The sequence below is a fragment of the Conger conger genome, chromosome 6, assembly GCF_963514075.1.
Source record: "Conger conger chromosome 6, fConCon1.1, whole genome shotgun sequence".
NCBI classification, from domain to species: domain Eukaryota; kingdom Metazoa; phylum Chordata; class Actinopteri; order Anguilliformes; family Congridae; genus Conger; species Conger conger.
This window is the reverse complement of record NC_083765.1, coordinates 10,490,122-10,507,621: the sequence shown is the minus strand read 5'-3', so window position 1 is coordinate 10,507,621 and position 17,500 is coordinate 10,490,122. Positions and strand designations below refer to the sequence as shown.

The 17,500-nt window shown below is 51.2% G+C and overlaps 1 protein-coding gene across 1 annotated transcript in view; it reads right to left on the bottom strand.

Moving 5' to 3' along the window:
- The window catches only part of itfg1 (integrin alpha FG-GAP repeat containing 1), a 132,803-nt gene that overhangs the window by 21,938 nt on the left and 93,365 nt on the right, over positions 1-17,500 (bottom strand). The window contains exon 14 of the mRNA XM_061245001.1: positions 4,090-4,168. Coding sequence (XP_061100985.1) covers positions 4,090-4,168 — 79 coding nt within the window. The remainder of the gene's footprint in view (positions 1-4,089; positions 4,169-17,500) is intronic.

The following is a 17,500-nucleotide window of genomic DNA, read 5'->3' as shown; positions in this document are numbered from 1 at the left end:
TCCTTCCTCTCTCCCCCTCTCCTTCCTTCCTTCCTCTCTCCCTCTCTCTCCCCATCTCTCTCCCTCCCTCTCTCCTACTTTCCCACTCTCTCCCTTTCCCTCTCCCCCTCTCCTTCCTTCCTTCCTCTCTCCCCCTCTCCTTCCTTCCTTCCTTCCTCTCTCTCTCCCTCCCTCTCTCCCCTTCCCTCTCTCTCTCTCCCCCTCCCCCTCTCCCTCTCTCCTGAGCTTCAAGGTAAGCCGCGGACACGGTTGCACAGAGTGCCGGTCGCCGTGAGAACCATCAGTCACGCGGGGTGTCATTTTAGTGTCACCGCAGGGCCCGGCGCTACAGAGCAAACGCGCTTTAAATCAGAGCTCCTGCGTCCCTGTCACTCACTCCTATCATACGCTCGCAGTTACCCATCAGCCCCCGCACGACCTCTGACCCCAGCCTGGCGGCGAGCGGCCGCCGTGGACCCAGCGTGCGGCACACTGCTCAGGGAGGGAGGGTTTCGGTGGGCGTGCTATTCCTGGCCTCCTCTGCCGGACCGGTGCAGCGCGTGCCTGTGTTTCGCCGGTGCTAACAGCTCAGCTAGTACACCACAGAGTGAACATGCCCAGAATTGACAAAAAAAACTCTTGTTATGCCGCAAAAGTACCTGAAGAACGTTTGGGGGTTAGAGACAGTACGCCAGTGCATTCTGGGTAATGGGGGCAGGAACACGGTCGCACAGATTTGCAGGATGTCCCAGTCTCAGCCGTAAAGACCGGAGGAGGGTTCAGCAAAACCCTCTCCTCTCCAGCTCTGCTCCGGGAGCACAGCCCCGGGAACGAAAGGCTCGGGTTCTTAAAGAAAAGTTTTTCTCTCCTCCCTCCTCTCCCCCCGGGTCAGCCTCCCTGCTTTCATTCCCCGCTCTCTTCCCCTGCTTTAGTGCCGTTTCTCTGAGCGCAGAGGAACATTAGCAGTCCCCGCAGACGGCCGCCTGACACGCAGAGGTGGGGAGAGGTAACGCGGACGCACTCGCTTCGCCGTCCAGGAAGAAACTTTTCCCGCTCTCCGATCTCCTTTGATAATACCCCTCCAAACCTCGGCCCCCACCCGCGCTGACGGATCACGGCTGAGTCCCTGTATCAAAGGAGCCCCGTCCCTCAGAAGCCCAGGCACTGCTTCAGGAATTATTTCAAGGGCGTGAGAGAGAGAGAGAGAGGGGAAAAGAGAGAGGGAGGGGGGGCAGAGACAGAGAGATGAGAGGGGGGCTAAGAAAGGGAGCAATAGAGAGGGAGAGAGAGAGGGAAGGAGGGAGAGAGAGGGAGAGGGAGAGAGAGAGAGAGAGAGGGAAGGAGGGAGAGAGAGGGAGAGAGAGAGAGAAGGAGGGAGAGAGGGAGAGAGAGAGAGAGAGAGAGAGAGAGAGCCATTGCTAATATTATAGGCTACAGCCTGCTGATGCCAATTATAGCACAAATGCAAACTTTATCCAAGTTTCCACATTAAACAAAGTAGTAGGATATCAATCACTTACAAAGGGAAAATTTCTGGAAAAAAAACAAACAAAATGACACATTTTTCTTCCCATGTGGTTGAAACAGGTTCTGCAAATTGCAAGGTTTTTAAAAAAATTGAGCACATTGAGCATTGGACGTTGCATGTATGGTTGCTGCTTGGCTCCTGGAACCACTACATGTCACTGCCCCTGCCCTGTGGGGCCCCTGCCCTGTGGGGCAGACTCTACGCTGGGCCCCTGCCCTGTGGGGCGGACTCTACGCTGGGGCCCCTGCCCTGTGGGGCGGACTCTACGCTGGGGCCCCTGCCCTGTGGGGCGGACTCTACGCTGGGGCCCCTGCCCTGTGCCAACCCCCTCTCCGACGGATGCAGGATTCAGGCAGGACGGCTGTGGCTACGGAGGAAGCCACATCCGGAGCAGGAAGCCGCGTTAAAGAGGCCCTGCTCACCGCCGTACTGCACAAACCCACACAGTGACCTGTCCTCCGCCATCGCCATGCCAACCCTCACCCACCCACACTTATCTACATACCCCATGCTTAATAAATCACCTCATACACATTCAGATGCATGCCTGATTTACTGCACGGTGCCATGGTTATGAGGATTTATATAGAAAGGGTGGGTGAAGCCAGTCAGGAATAAATCTCCATTAACGCGTTGCGTCCGTTAGCAGCGCGGCGCAGAATTAGCGCGTTAGCGAGGTCTCCGGGACGGATGGAGAGCAGGCAGCGGAGAACAGAACCGCCGCGGAACGCAGATCCCAGCAGCGGGAAGGTGAGGGAAGCCGTGTCAGGCCCGGCGTTAACCAGGAGCGGCTCCTCCGGGTGAATCTCCGGCCCAGACTCAGGCTCATGTAGTATTTACAGCACGCCCCGGTGAGTCTGATGAGAGCGGACAGGACAACAGCACACTGCCCGCTAATGGGCCCAGGCTTTTAAACGCAGATCATTTGTTTTCACAGTACCGCGTTTTTTCTTTGCCAGTTTTCTAACCGCAGGCACAAGGTGTGCTTAAGTTCACTGTTTTTAACCAGTCTAAAAATAACCGCCACCCTTTCAGCTCATGAATAATTCATCAGGTAGGAGGAGCACGGCGTCTGGGAGATGGTTAGATATATAGTGAGCTGCCTCGCTGTGCCCCGCCCCTCACAGGGGTGTCCGGGCGGCCATTTTGGCTCCTGGCCTTGCTGGCTCAGTGCTCTCCATTCACCTGCATTTCATCATCGCTGACAATTAAAAAGTGCCACAGCAGCGAGGATCCGCGTTAAGCTGTAACGCAGAGGTTGCAGGTTCACATTCGAGGTGGGGCACAGCAGCAGCGCTTAACCTGAACTGCTCCGCTAAATATCCGGCTGCAGACGGACTGTAGTCATTACTATGTAAACAAGGGAAGGGGGGGGGGGGGAAATGCAAAGTAAAAAGTTGTGCGAGTTGCTTCGGATAAGCGCGTCTGCTGAGCAAGGAAATAAAGTAAGTAAGACTTTTCAGCTTTCTCATCACAAGCGCGTTGTCTGGGCTGCTGTTGCCGGGGCTGCTGTTGCCGGGGGACACGGTGTTCCGCGTTGCCGGTTCCTGTAATTACAGTGGATGAGACTCCTTCAGCGGCGCACAGCGGCAGATAAGCCAGCTCAGGAGAGGGGAACGCCGGCTGTCCAGCGTACCAATCAGAGAGAATCCCGAGACCTGCGTGCGTTGTACACCAATCATCTCATTTAACTGTTGACAAAACGCTCTGATTGGCTGAAATGGGTCTGTGATTGACAGCATGCTGTGGAGCCTCAGTAGGGCATGAGAGGGGAGAACCTCCATCACCAGGGTAATCTCCGCTATCTGACTCAACTCCCAGTGGAAATCTGGCTAGGGATGTACAGGGTTTGGAACACGGCGGAGGAGAAAAGGATTAATTTTATCAATATTTTACTCATGCAGATTTCTCTCTTAAGAACTTAATATTGGCCCTATGAGACAGACCTCCCTCTAATTACGGGGCAGTCACCATGCGGACCTTACATAACGTCTCTCCCGACTGCCACCCTCCACTGAAGCGGACTGTCCTCACACGCAGCAGGGAAGTGCCCTCACTCTTCCTCATTCTCATTCTCCCTCCTCTCCCTCCTCTTCGCCTGGCATGCCTATCCAGGAGCAGACAAGGGGCCTGAAGCCCACCGCTCTGTAACAGGAAGCCCTGCGGCACTCTCGCGGCTATGATAGGACACAGAGCCATCATCTGAGAAAACACAGCACCAAAGAGACAGGGAGAGGAGTGGGGGCAGGAGAGGGGTAGGGGGGGCAGGGGGAGGAGAAGGGTGGGGGGCAGGAGAAGGGTGGGGGCAGGAGAAGGGTAGGGGCAGGAGAAGGGTGGGGGCAGGAGAAGGGTAGGGGCAGGAGAGGGGTGGGGGGCAGGAGAAGGGTGGGGGGGAAGGAGAGGGGTGGGGGCAGGAGAGGGGTGGGGGCAGGAGAAGGGTGGGGGCAGGAGAGGGGTGGGGGGCAGGAGAAGGGTGGGGGCAGGAGAGGGGTAAGGGGCAGGAGAGCGGTGGGGGCAGGAGAGGTGTGGGGGCAGGAGAAGGCCTTTCCAGAACGACAGCTTCCCAACCCGCCCCGCCTCACCGGAGGCGTTCTTCAGGTTGCCGTTGGAGTCCACCGTGGTGTACATGACGTAGGGCCCCGGCTGGTTCACTCCGAAGGGCTGCAGAGGGGCAGACAGGGACGGGCTCATTCAGTCTATTCTGACCGGTAAGTGGGTCAGAGGTCAAAAGTCATTCATCAGTCTGGGTTCAGCTGTACAGATATAACCACAGAGTAACCAGTCAGCTATGTATTCTTAGAATTGATTTTTCTCTCTCTACTGTTGAAACTGACACCTTTTATGCTTATAAATATGAAAGGACCTGACCACTACCATGTCATTGGATGATTTTCCCTTGGGTTCCCATGAATTATACACTACATTAGGTATTTATTAGAGTTTTTATTTTTTGACGTATTGATCTTCTGCTGCTGTAGCCTATCCACTTAACGTTTGACACATTGTGTGTTCAGAGATGCTCTTCTGCATATTACTGTTTTAATATGTATTTATTCACATTACTGTCATCTTTGTCAGGTATGACCAGTCTGGCCCTTCTCCTCTGTCCTCTCTCATTCACACGGCATGCATAATTGTCTTTCACACCGTTCTCTGCAAACTCTAGAGACTGTGCGTGAAAATCACGGAAGATCAACAGTTTCTGAGATACACAAACCACCCTGTTTGGCACCAACAGTCATTCCACGGTATAAGCAACAGTTCTTCCCCGTTCTGAAATTTTGGTCTGAAAAACAGCTGAACATCTTGACCATGTCTGCATGCTTTTATGCATTTAGCTGATGCCACATGATCGGCTAATTCCATATTTGCACGAACAAGCTGGTTTACAGGTCTACATAATAACTTGCTCACTGAGTGTACGCACAGACACTAATTATAACTAATGCAGAATGAGAAACTCCTGCAGTTGGGGAGAAGAGAGGACAGAGAGCTGACCATCTGGTTAGGCTGTAGAGTCTGTTATGTAACAGACTTCAAAACAGACTCGCAGGGCTGGATGCTGTTTCTTCCAGACCCGCTCACTGACGACGCTCATTTGAAGAGACTCGTCATCTACGCCTGTAGCGTAGTGGTGAAGGTAAAGGACTGGGACACGCAAGGTCGGTGGTTCTAATCCCGGTGTAGCCACAATAAGATCTGCACAGCCGTTGGGCCCTTGAGCAAGGCCCTTAACCCTGCATTGCTGGAGGGGAGGATTGTCTCCTGCTTAGGCTAATCAACTGTACGTCGCTCTGGATAGGAGCGTCTGCCAAATGCCAATAATGTACTGTAATGTCATTTCTGCCCGCGCCCCTTTCGCCCGACGGGCTCAGCGACCGCACGGAGCTCAAACCTGACGGAGTTCCCACGGCAGGAGCACAGCGGGGTTCAGCTCAAACCTGACGGAGTTCCCATGGCAGGAGCACAGCGGGGTTCAGCTCAAACCTGACGGAGTTCCCACGGCAGGAGCACAGCGGGGTTCAGACACGAGACGCCACGCCTCACACGGCCGCTCGCCGCTGGGACAGCACCCCGACCCCGAGGCCACGAGGGGCGGCTCACAGTTCTCGCTCTGGACAGATCCAGCGGGGTGAAGACAGGGCGCACGGCCGCCGGACCGTCTCCTCTCAGGTCTCTAAGACCGCTAGTCCAGAAAAGATCTCAGAGGCAGAAGCCTTGCAGCTTCAGCGATACAGACGCTTAACCGAGCAATACTGGACCGCAAGTTTATAGCAACTTGTGATCTTAAAGGCGCTTCACAGCGAAGAGGGGAGACGGGAGACTATCGTAAACCGCCACTAACGTGCAGCACCCATTTGGATGATACACGGCCGACGTTTCGTAGGAGAGCGCTCATATAAACGGAGATGGAGAGGGAGATGATTATTAAGCCAATCAAAATAACAAAGACCTGCAGGTGAGGCCACTCGAGGGATCGCTGTGACACAGCATAAGTACACGCTAAGGCAACCTACCCGGAGTAAACGACCGGTTGCCGGGTTGGGAATGGTGTCAGTTCAGAAGTGAAAGCCCTACTTTAGAGACTGAAGTAGACTGGGGCTGTACTTCCTCTGTGAATAAAGCTGTGGACATGTCGAGCCGAATCCGCATCAGACGCTGAATGCGAATTAGCTCAGACAGGACTTAAATCACAGGCTTCCACAGAACAGGACAGCAGCCCGGCGAAGGATTTTCTGCAGCTGGCCGCTTCAGCGCCGACAACAATGATGTCTCCTTCCCGGCCGCAGCCAATAATCCCTCAAAATGGTAATGAATTGAATTAGTCCCGTAACTAGAAATGAATTTTCATAGCCACGGGGAGAAAGCCCCTACCTTCCCCCATCTTCAAACGCACAGTCTCACAGAAAGGGTGGAGCAGGGATCAGGTGAACAGGGGCATTCTGGGTAACGGTGTGCCGTTTTGGACAATCGAAATCCCATAAAGTATAATCTTTCTTACATCACTTAACCTCTGAAGCAAGGCTGATATATTTAGGCTCAACCTGGGGTTGCACAAAACAGAAATGAGATTCAACTTTACCATTTTCATTTCAAATATAGAAAATTACATTTTTAACTTATCTGACAAAGATAATATGTATTCCGAAATTAAACCCAGAGAGCGTTGGATTGGATGTGTCGCACCAAGCGTGTAAAGACGTGATCCGAGTGCAAAGATTTCCTTCTTCTTAAGCCCACGGCTACTCATTTTAATCAGTGGAGACATCCCGGCCCTTCCCAGCATGCACGGGTGCAGGGCTCTGCAGCGGGGCCAGTGCAGAGCCGTCATGGAGGATCAGTGTCTTTGCATTAGAGCCTGACACATAATAAAGGGAGCAAGACCATGTTTGTACTGCTCGATGATCAGTCACTGGAGTCTGTCGGGCAATGCTGGAGAACACCTGGGCCACACACTGCTACTCATCTCCCTCTCCCTCTCCCTCTCCCCCTCTCCCCCCCTCTCCCCCACTCTCCCTCTCTCTCTCCCTCTCCCCCACTCTCACTCTCTCTCTCCCTCTCCCCCACTCTCCCTCTCCCCCACTCTCCCTCTCCCCCACTCTCCCTCTCTCTCCCTCTCCCTCTCCCCCACTCTCTCTCTCCCTCTCCCTCTCCCCCACTCTCCCTCTCTCTCTCTCTCTCTCTCTCTCTCTCTATCCCTCTCTCGCACACTCTTGCTTTCTCCATCAATCGTTTTCAAACATTTCATCTCTCATTTTTCCTCCCGCACTCTTTTTCTCCATTCATTTTTTCCGTTCTTTACCATGTCTCCCAAATATATCCCCATCCATCCAACCCTACTTCTGTTCTGCCATTTCATGCCCTCTCTGTACAACACTCTCCATCTCACTCACACCTCTATCACTCTCTCCCTATCTCTCAATCCCTACCTCCATCTATCTATCAGTCCATCTCTCTCTCTCTCTCTCTTTCTCTCTGTCAGTAGTAGAGCAGAAGAATGGGTACTTCCTGTGGGGTTTGGCCATGGGCCCAGCGTACCCCCCCACCCCCAACACCATCTCTCTCTCCCTCTCTCTCCCTTGCTCTCCCTCACTCTCCCTCTCTCTGCCCCCCCCCCCCCCCCACACTCCCCCCTCCCCCTCCACACAGACCCACGCAGAGAGGAGACTCGTGCCCGAACTCACCTTCACTTTCTCTGGGCAGTCGTTGGAGCAGAGTCCACTGAGCACTGGAGAGGAGAAACAGAGAGAGAGAGAGAGAGAGAGAGAGAGACATCAGTGAACCTGAGAGAACACACACTGTGGGGCTTCAGCATTTCAGTCAGGGCTTCTGCACAACAAGGCACACATTCACATTCACAAGCGCACATAATTCCAGACATAATTCCCACAAATCCTTCACAAACACAGCAGGTTTCCCTGTGAATAAAAAGGGGAAAGTAACAAATCCTGAAAAATCCAGGGAGAAAATAATATTTAAAACACAGAGACAGAGACAGAGGCACAGACAGAGACAGACACGCACACACAGACACAGACAGTACACTGTGACCGAGGACACTGTCAGACTAAGCGCTGTTCTGACATTTGTCTCAGGACAAGCCTGTAGTTACGCCTTCCTGCTCCCATTGATGTTTCTCTGTAGGATAATGAGCTAATGAACTGAGCACGTTCCCCTCCGGCACCCGGCTGTTTGGCTTTGGTGCAGCTACTCAGCCGGTCACACTGAGGAAGGGGTGCACTCCCAAACCAGCCCCGCACCATCCCAGGTTTAATAAATGAACACAATCCAGTGCCTAATTATTTAAATGGCTATATTTGCTTAAAATATTTTCGTACTCTGCGACCACATTTTAGATCAGGAGCTTTACTGGGTACAAAGGTACACCACTCCAGGCCTTGTCCCCGGCCAGGGCTGGAAAATACACTCCCACACTGTTATTTACTGTACGCGTTTACCACAGCTCTACTGGGAACTCATTTCAAACTGCTCTCTGAGAAGTACAGCATGGGAGATAAGGGGGTCATTTTTAACGAAATTATGTACTTGAATCAACTTGGGTGGAAATGTAAAGGGATTATGTCGGGTGTGTGTGTGTGCCTGTGCGTGTGTGCGTGCGTGTGTGTGTGTCTGTGTGTGTGTATAGAGAGCGCAGAGAGACAGTTATCAGGGAGCTTAACTTGACCTGTAACCTGAACTATAACTTATGCAGAGTACTGCATTCTAGCTGAATCACTTGGAGTGGTCCATCTCTGCTGCTGAAGAAACAAAACAAAAAACTAAAGACAGACATCTTGGAGGAGTGTGTTCGTAATCTCAAGGGGACACAGCAGAACATGAAATGATTTTAGTGTCTTTGATGCACAGGTGAGTGTGTGAGTGCGTGTGTGTGTGTCTGTGCGTGCGTGCGTGCGTGCGTGTGTGTGTGTGTGTGCGTGCGTGTGCGTGCGTGTGCGTGCGTCTGTGTGCGTGCGTGTGTGTGTGTGCACACTGAGGAGAAAGCACACCTTGTTAATCAGGAATAAGACAGATTACTATGAGCATGCTGATTGGCTTCACTGGGCCCTGTGCTACTCGAGCCAGGATGAAGGAAAGCTTTAATTAGGAGTTCCGCTGGCTTCCTGCATGCCCTGGAGAGGTACTGGCCACAGCAGTTTCACTCAAACCCAACACATAACCCGCACGCCTTTTTATTAGCCATTTGCTTGGCACACATTGTTATGCAGTCACTTTACCACAGGTTTAACTTATTATCCATTTTTACAGCCGGGTCTTTATGGAAGTAGTTGAGGTTAAATGCCTTGCTCCAGGGTACGATGCCATCAAACTTAACGCCTTCTGGTCGCAAGCCCAGACTTGCTACTGCTGAAGCAAACTGTTACGCTACTGTTGTCTGGAGTCAAGCCATGCTGCCCAATGGACAATGCGAAGGACTGGTGGAGTGTGAGCACAGATCAACATGACCGACACCTGGGCCCTCGGTCAGGCGCTGCCATTTTGGCTCTGGTTTCCAAAGCCAAAATGGGAGACAGAGGGGTGTGATGTCACAAATGTTGATGGCAGAAAAGCCTGGGACCATCTGGGGCACAAGATTCTGCTGCCCATCTCGAACAAGTGCCAATGATTTATACTTGCCTCTACACATAACTGCAAATAGTCACTATATTGATGTCTGCTATACAAGCAGAAGCACACACACAGACATACAACAGAGATACAAACACACACAGACATGCATTGTTTTCAACAAATAACACAGCATTCTGCACGCACACGCATGCACGTACACACGCGCGCACACACATATATACACGCGCGCGCTCACACACACATGCATACATACACACACAGACACACACACGTGCACGCACGCACGCACACACGCACACACACACACGCACACACACAGACACACACACGTGCACGCACACACACGCGCACGCGCACGCGCACGCGCACGCGCACGCACACGCACACGCACACGCACACGCACACACACACACACACACACACGCACGCACGCACGCACGCACGCACGCACACACGCACGCACACACACAGACACACACACACACACACACACACACACACAGACACACACACGTGCACGCACGCACTCAGACAGTGGCTGAGAGCCGGTTGAGGAGAGCCATTTGTCAGCGAGCGCGCTCAGACAAGGGCGATGTGACGACTGATGGCAATCTCACAGCGGCACAGGCACAGTGCGCTGGCCAATGAAACGGACTGCTCCGTCTGTGGGCGGGTCCTCTTCAGCAGAGCAGAGCAGGAGCGCTGAAACACACCCGCACGGGAACGACACAGACGAGCAGCAGGGACGTTTAAAAAGCAGCTAATCCTCCAGAGGCGCGTCAGAGAGGTATTTCTCTGTGCGTCTCGGGCTGAGGGATCAGGCTCTCATTATTCTCCGCATATCCACTCTCAGACGCGGCGGCTTAGCGGCACTGCGTATGAAAACAGATGCCAATCTGGCTGGGACCTCATTCTGCTGTCATTTAAATGTTTTTAAAAAAATCAGTGCTAAATTAGCGTGGCAGCCCTCCCCTCCTGTGCCCTTATCGAACTCCAGCAGAGGAAGCTACTCGTAGTTCAATTCTAAACGTCTGTACGCTGACGTAAATTACAACACGTGCAACGTTGCATTAACATAGTCAGGGTGTAACATACTAAATATCGCTAAAAGGTAACACTTCCCTTCAAATTTGAGATACTTAATTGCAAACCATTCTGAAAATAGAGAAGTGTGCGGTTCAGAAGCCATGATGAATATTCACACTTTCATACGCGCCATGTTTTCAATACATCCGAAGGGTCCTCATTTTCTCCTGACCCCCGCCTCGGCACAGTGTATTCCAGCATCTGCTCAGGAACATCAGCAGAGAAAAAGACGGAAAAGCAGTGGGCTGGCGTTGACCCCAAACCTCGTGTTTGCATTTTCAGGAGGTCGCTAAACATCAGCAGCCAGCTGGACCCACCTAGAGGACAGTCAGCTAGGGAGCACGGGTAGCAGTTGAAATTGTACTTCCCTCTAGGGTCTTTCAGCGCACTTACCCCTGGTTATGGGTATGCACTTTGTTGTACGTCGCTCTGGATAAGAGCGTCTGCCAAATGCCAATAATGTAATGTAATGGAGCAGTCCCCCATTAGACACCATGGAGCAGAGCCCCAATACTACAGAGCAGAGCCCACAGCAGCACCCAGCTCCGGAGTCAAGGACTCATTTTCTGAGCGGTTAATCTGGGCCAGCCACAGTGACCCCAGCCTGGTTTCTATTTGACGGGAGTGAAAAGGTGCAGACAATGCTAATGTCCTCATGCCATCCATCCCCATCCAATTTCCAGCCGCTTTCAGTGTACAGTATATCCATGTGTGTGAAGGTGTGTGTGTGTGTGTGTGTGTGTGTGTGTGTGTGTGTGTGCGTGTGTGTGCGCGAGTGTGTGTGTGTGTGTGTGTGCGCGCACGAGTGTGTGTGTGTGTGTGCGCGCGCGTGTGTGTGTGTGTGTGTGTGTGTATGTGTATGTGTGTGTGTGTGTGTGTGTGTGTGTGTGTGTGTGTGTGTGTGTGTGAAGGTGTGTGTGTGTGTGCGCGCGAGTGTGTGTGTGTGTGTGTGTGTGTGTGTGTGTGTGTGTGTGGCAGAATCTGGGGTTTGTTGAGTGTGTTCCCTCTGTCAGGCTCTTAAGACATTCGCCGGCCTCTGCTTGAAGCTCACCTGACAGAACCCATACTGCTGTCAATCAACTGCGCGATTCCATAAGCGCCATTAGATATTCTATCTGTTCTCAAACATTTCTGAAGGAGTGGAATTGGGGTGGAGTTGGGGGGTGGGTGGGGATGCGGGGTGGGGTGGGGTGGGGGGGCGTTTAACAAGGGAAACAGAGGTAAAAATACAAAAGATGTTCCTTCTTTGAAAAAGTAGCAAAAGATCCCATAAGTCTGCAAGCAAAACACGCCAAACTATGCATAATATTCTCAAGGATGTTTCAAAGTTAAAGTTCTAGCCTGTAGCTAGACAGGGAAAAATATATATATATTTTAAATAAAGATTTCACACTTCCTGCTCTCATTCTGGGTTATAATACTGGGTTTGACCTTGTAACGTGCACAGCGTCAGCTCCTTTGTGTGGAAGGCGCTCATATAGAGAGCGTTTCACAGGCATACCATCTCCCCCCTACGTGACCCATTTACACGGTGAGATGCCTCAAGGGCAGAACAGCAGAGATCCACTTGGGATTCAAACATGCAACCTGCAGGTCCAGGGTCCGGGGGCTAACCCCGTACCCACCTGGCAGCCTGCGGCCTCCCTCTCCCCCTCAGCCTCAAGGTGACCCCATTCCTCCATCTTACAGACTTACCCACACGGGTCAAATGTCTCACACTAAGGGACTGCCTCTCTTTCCCTCTCACGCTTCCTCTTGTTTCTCTATGTGGTGCCTCACACTAAGGGACCCCATTTCTCCCTCGTTCTTTCTTTCTCTTCTTTCCGCTTCCTCCAGCTTGACCCAAGGTGCCCTGCGACGCGGCTCCTGCCAGTGGAGTGGCTCGAAAGCAGCCATTACGGCTCTGAGAGACATTGATTTCACCCTGTCACAGCAACCAGAGCACGGCCATTTACCAACAGGGCCCACACTCCTGGACCATCATCTCTCAGCAGGCAGGCCAGGGCTCCCTCATCAGAGACCGGACAGACAGGAGGAGAGTTCTGTCACTCTGTTTCTCCAGCACTCCCTTCATACAGAGGGTCTCTCTAATGCTCCCTTCATACAGAGGGTCTCTCTCTCTCTCTCTCTCTAATGCTCCCTTCATACAGAGGGTCTCTCTAATGCTCCCTTCATACAGAGGGTCTCTCTCTCTCTCTCTCTCTCTAATGCTCCCTTCATACAGAGGGTCTCTCTCTCTCTCTCTCTAATGCTCCCTTCATACAGAGGGTCTCTCTCTCTCTCTCTCTCTCAGGCTCCCTTCATACAGAGGGTCTCTCTCTCTCTCTCTCTCTCTCTCTAATGCTCCCTTCATACAGAGGATCTCTCTCTCTCTCTCTCTCTCTCTCTCTCTCTCTAATGCTCCCTTCATACAGAGGGTCTCTCTCTCTCTGGCTCCCTTCATACAGAGGGTCTCTCTAATGCTCCCTTCATACAGAGGGTCTCTCTCTCTCTCTCTCTCTCTCTCTCTCTAAGGCTCCCTTCATACAGAGGGTCTCTCTCTCTCTCTCTCTAATGCTCCCTTCATACAGAGGGTCTCTCTCTCTCTGGCTCCCTTCATACAGAGGGTCTCTCTAATGCTCCCTTCATACAGAGGGTCTCTCTCTCTCTCTCTCTCTCTCTCTCTCTCTCTCTCTCTCTCTGGCTCCCTTCATACAGAGGGTCTCTCTAATGCTCCCTTCATACAGAGGTCCTCTCTCTCTCTAACTGCTCACAGTTAGTGAACGGATGGAGCTCATTCAGAGATAATGATGTCATTAGTGACAGATGCCGAAGGCCGCATTATGACTGGAGAGGATGTGGGGACAAAGCCTGCAGATGTGTATGAATGAATATATGAATCCTGGGTTTCTTCTCTTTCTTTCTCTTTCTCTCTCCCCTCCCTCTCTTTCTCCCTCTGTCCATCTGTCTCTCTCTCCCCCGCTCTCTCCCTCCTCTCTTTCTTTCTCCGACTGTCAAATTCACATTTCAAATTCTAGCAGCATCACTGGAATGACGGAGAGAATGCACTGCTATGCATGAAGCCCCAATGGGGGAAAACCACATTACAACAGGAATAAGACAATGCACATAACACAATGACTGTTATACTAATACCATCATAACATTTATCATAGCTTAATGATTAATGACACCAATAATAAAACAATCATAAGTTAATAATGAAAAAAAAAAAAAGGATGTTAAATATTTTTTCCACATATTCATAATCACAAGTGCTAGATGCACATATTCTATTTATAAGGGAAGAAAACAGCCGCAGTGATTAGCCTTCCATCAACAATCAAAGCTCAGTCATTATCCACACTCTCTCAAACTGTGACCCACAGAGACATCTTGGGCTGCCAAACTCCATATACTATCTTGTGTGTGGTATCACATTATTGCGTCTCTCTGACTGCAGTAAATGTTGAAAGTGATTTGTGCGAGCAGAGCTTAGGGAAGTATAAAGCAAGGGGGGAAGGAGGGGGTTTCAGACAATGGGCTTGTCACTGCCAGTGAAGTTATCACAAAGCAATCATCTTTCCCTGTCTCCCTCTCCCTCTGCCTCTCCCCTCCCTCCGTTTTCTTCATTGTTCTATGGCGATGAATCGTTTGGTGTATTTTGGGCGTTTTGTCCCTTCTTAATCTATTTTAGGAACATTGTTATGGTTTGAAGGTCATGTGATATCTGTTTCTGTAAATACCTTCTTTGGCAATGTTTAAATAAAGGTAATCTCTCGCTCTCCATTTCTCTTTGTGCTCTACCTCTACTTTCAGCTCTCCTCCTGATTTCCCTCTCTCTTTCTCACCCTCCTGCACTTTCCCAATCTTCCTTTCTGCCTCACCCCATTAATCTCTTCCTCCCTCACCCCTACTTATGGTCTTTCTTCTCGTCCCCTGGTCGTCCCCCTCTCTCTCTCTCTCTCTCTCTCTCTCTCTCTCGCTCAGTCAGTCTCTCTCTCCTCTCCTACACCTCTCCCTCTCTCTAAGTGGCCTGGGGGCTAGGATAAGTTTTATGTAATGTAGAAGAGGAACTTTGGTTTTGCCTTTATGCATGTTGACTTACGTAAGAGGTAATAGTGGCACAGAGATGTAGATGCTTAGTTAAATAGATTTATTTGATTTATTTGTTTTGTGCATCATTTTTCATGTAGCACTTCAATTTGATTGTTCATTATAAACACAATAAATGAAGTACATAATGTACCAATAAAAGTGTGTGTTAGAAGTCAAAACTCTATTTGTTTTATCTATTTGCCTCTGTCTCTGTACTCTGCACAGTCGGTCTGAAGCCTGCTCTCTCTTGGTCTGAATCCCGCTCTCCCTCAGTCTGAATCCTGCTCTCCCTCAGTCTGAATCCTGCTCTCCCTCAGTCTGAATCCCGCTCTCTCTGAGTCTGAATCCTGCTCTCTCTGAGTCAGGGGAGGCAGGTGGAGCCGGGTGAGCTCAAATGAAACGGGGCTCCAGTGCTGCAGCTCCAAGGGTTCTCCGTGCTGCAGAGCCTCTTTTCTCCTCTCCCTCCGCTTTTCTCCCACTCCTTCCTCTTCCCGCCCTCTCAAGTCTCCAAAGGTACTTAAAATTTGGGTAGGCTCACAAAAACAAAAGAATAAAAACAACAACAGATTGCAGCTCCTGAAGCCTGCAGCGGTACGTTTAAAAACTCTGCTGGGGTAACGCATGGAAGCTGCGGGATTTGCCCTCTGAAGGAGGAAAAAAAACTGCTGAGTATAAACCCCACAACAACTGCAGCGCGCCCCAAAAAGACCAGGGGGTTACTCCTTCATAACCTCCCCAGTGACACGCTGATCCATCATCTACTTCCCCTTCATCTGCACTTCTAACTAAAACCGAGCTTGAGTCAGCAGCATCTTACATCCACATTCAAGGCATGGAGCAGAGGCTATCACCCACACTGACTAACACAGAGCAAGGCAAGGAGCAGAGGCTCTCACCCACACTGACTAACACAGAGCAAGGCCTCGAGCAGAGGCTCTCACCCGCACTGACTAACACAGAGCAAGGCCTCGAGCAGAGGCTATCACCCACACTGACTAACACAGAGCAAGGCATGGAGCAGAGGCTATCACCCACACTGACTAACACAGAGCAAGGCATGGAGCAGAGGCTATCACCCACACTGACTAACACAGAGCAAGGCATGGAGCAGAGGCTATCACCCACACTGACTAACACAGAGCAAGGCCTCGAGCAGAGGCTCTCACCCACACTGACTAACACAGAGCAAGGCATCGAGCAGAGGCTATCACCCACACTGACTAACACAGAGCAAGGCATGGAGCAGAGGCTATCACCCACACTGACTAACACAGAGCAAGGCATGGAGCAGAGGCTATCACCCACACTGACTAACACAGAGCAAGGCCTCGAGCAGAGGCTATCACCCACACTGACTAACACAGAGCAAGGCATGAAGCAGAGGCTATCACCCACACTGACTAACACAGAGCAAGGCATGGAGCAGAGGCTATCACCCACACTGACTAACACAGAGCAAGGCCTCGAGCAGAGGCTCTCACCCACACTGACTAACACAGAGCAAGGCATCGAGCAGAGGCTATCACCCACACTGACTAACACAGAGCAAGGCATGGAGCAGAGGCTATCACCCACACTGACTAACACAGAGCAAGGCATGGAGCAGAGGCTATCACCCACACTGACTAACACAGAGCAAGGCCTCGAGCAGAGGCTATCACCCACACTGACTAACACAGAGCAAGGCATGAAGCAGAGGCTCTCAACCGCACTGACTAACACAGAGCAAGGCATGGAGCAGAGGCTCTCACCCACACTGACTAACACAGAGCAAGGCATGAAGCAGAGGCTCTCACCCACACTGACTAACACAGAGCATGGTCTTTTCACATGAAACCCATTTAAACAGCTGGATATGTACTGAAGCCATTCAGCGTAAGTACCCTGCTACACTACAACGCCATTGCACCACCTGGGAATCAAACCTTCGACCTGGGAGTGGCGTGCCTAGTTTCCTGATCATTATGCTACCATCGAGGGTGTTAATAGTGTCAGTTTTATGGCTGGTAAAGAAGGCCATCAGCACTATAGAAACAAAGATTGGGCTATAAGTGGGAACAGAGTGTCTCCAGCTGTAATCTTTTCTGAAGCCGGCGCGGCAGGGCGTTTCGAGATGCTCCTCGCCGGATCGAAGCAGGGCATTAGCGGCAAATGCAGCAATTAGCTCTGGCTTCTGGGCTATTCTGCAGCTCCTCTTTTTGTGTTTTTGTCCTCTTTAAAGATGGCATCAATATTATGGCGTGGCACTCGATAAGCAGTCTGCAACAATGGCTGCCACCCCCAGAGAATTCACAGTAAGGTGGCATGAAAACTGAACAAAACCTGCAACTACACCCATCTGCACATAACCTGCACCCATCTACATATAACCTACACCCATCTACACATAACCTGCACCTACACCCATTTACACATAACCTACACCTACACCCATTTACACATAACCTGCACCCATCTACATATAACCTACACCCATCTACACATAACCTGCACCTACACCCATTTACACATAACCTACACCTACACCCATTTACACATAACCTGCACCCATCTACACATAACCTACACCTGCACCCATTTACACATAACCTGCACCCATCTACACATAACCTGCACCCATCTACACATAACCTGCACCTACACCCATTTACACATAACCTGCACCCATCTACACATAACCTACACCTACACCCATTTACACATAACCTGCACCTGCACCTGCACCTACACCCATTTACA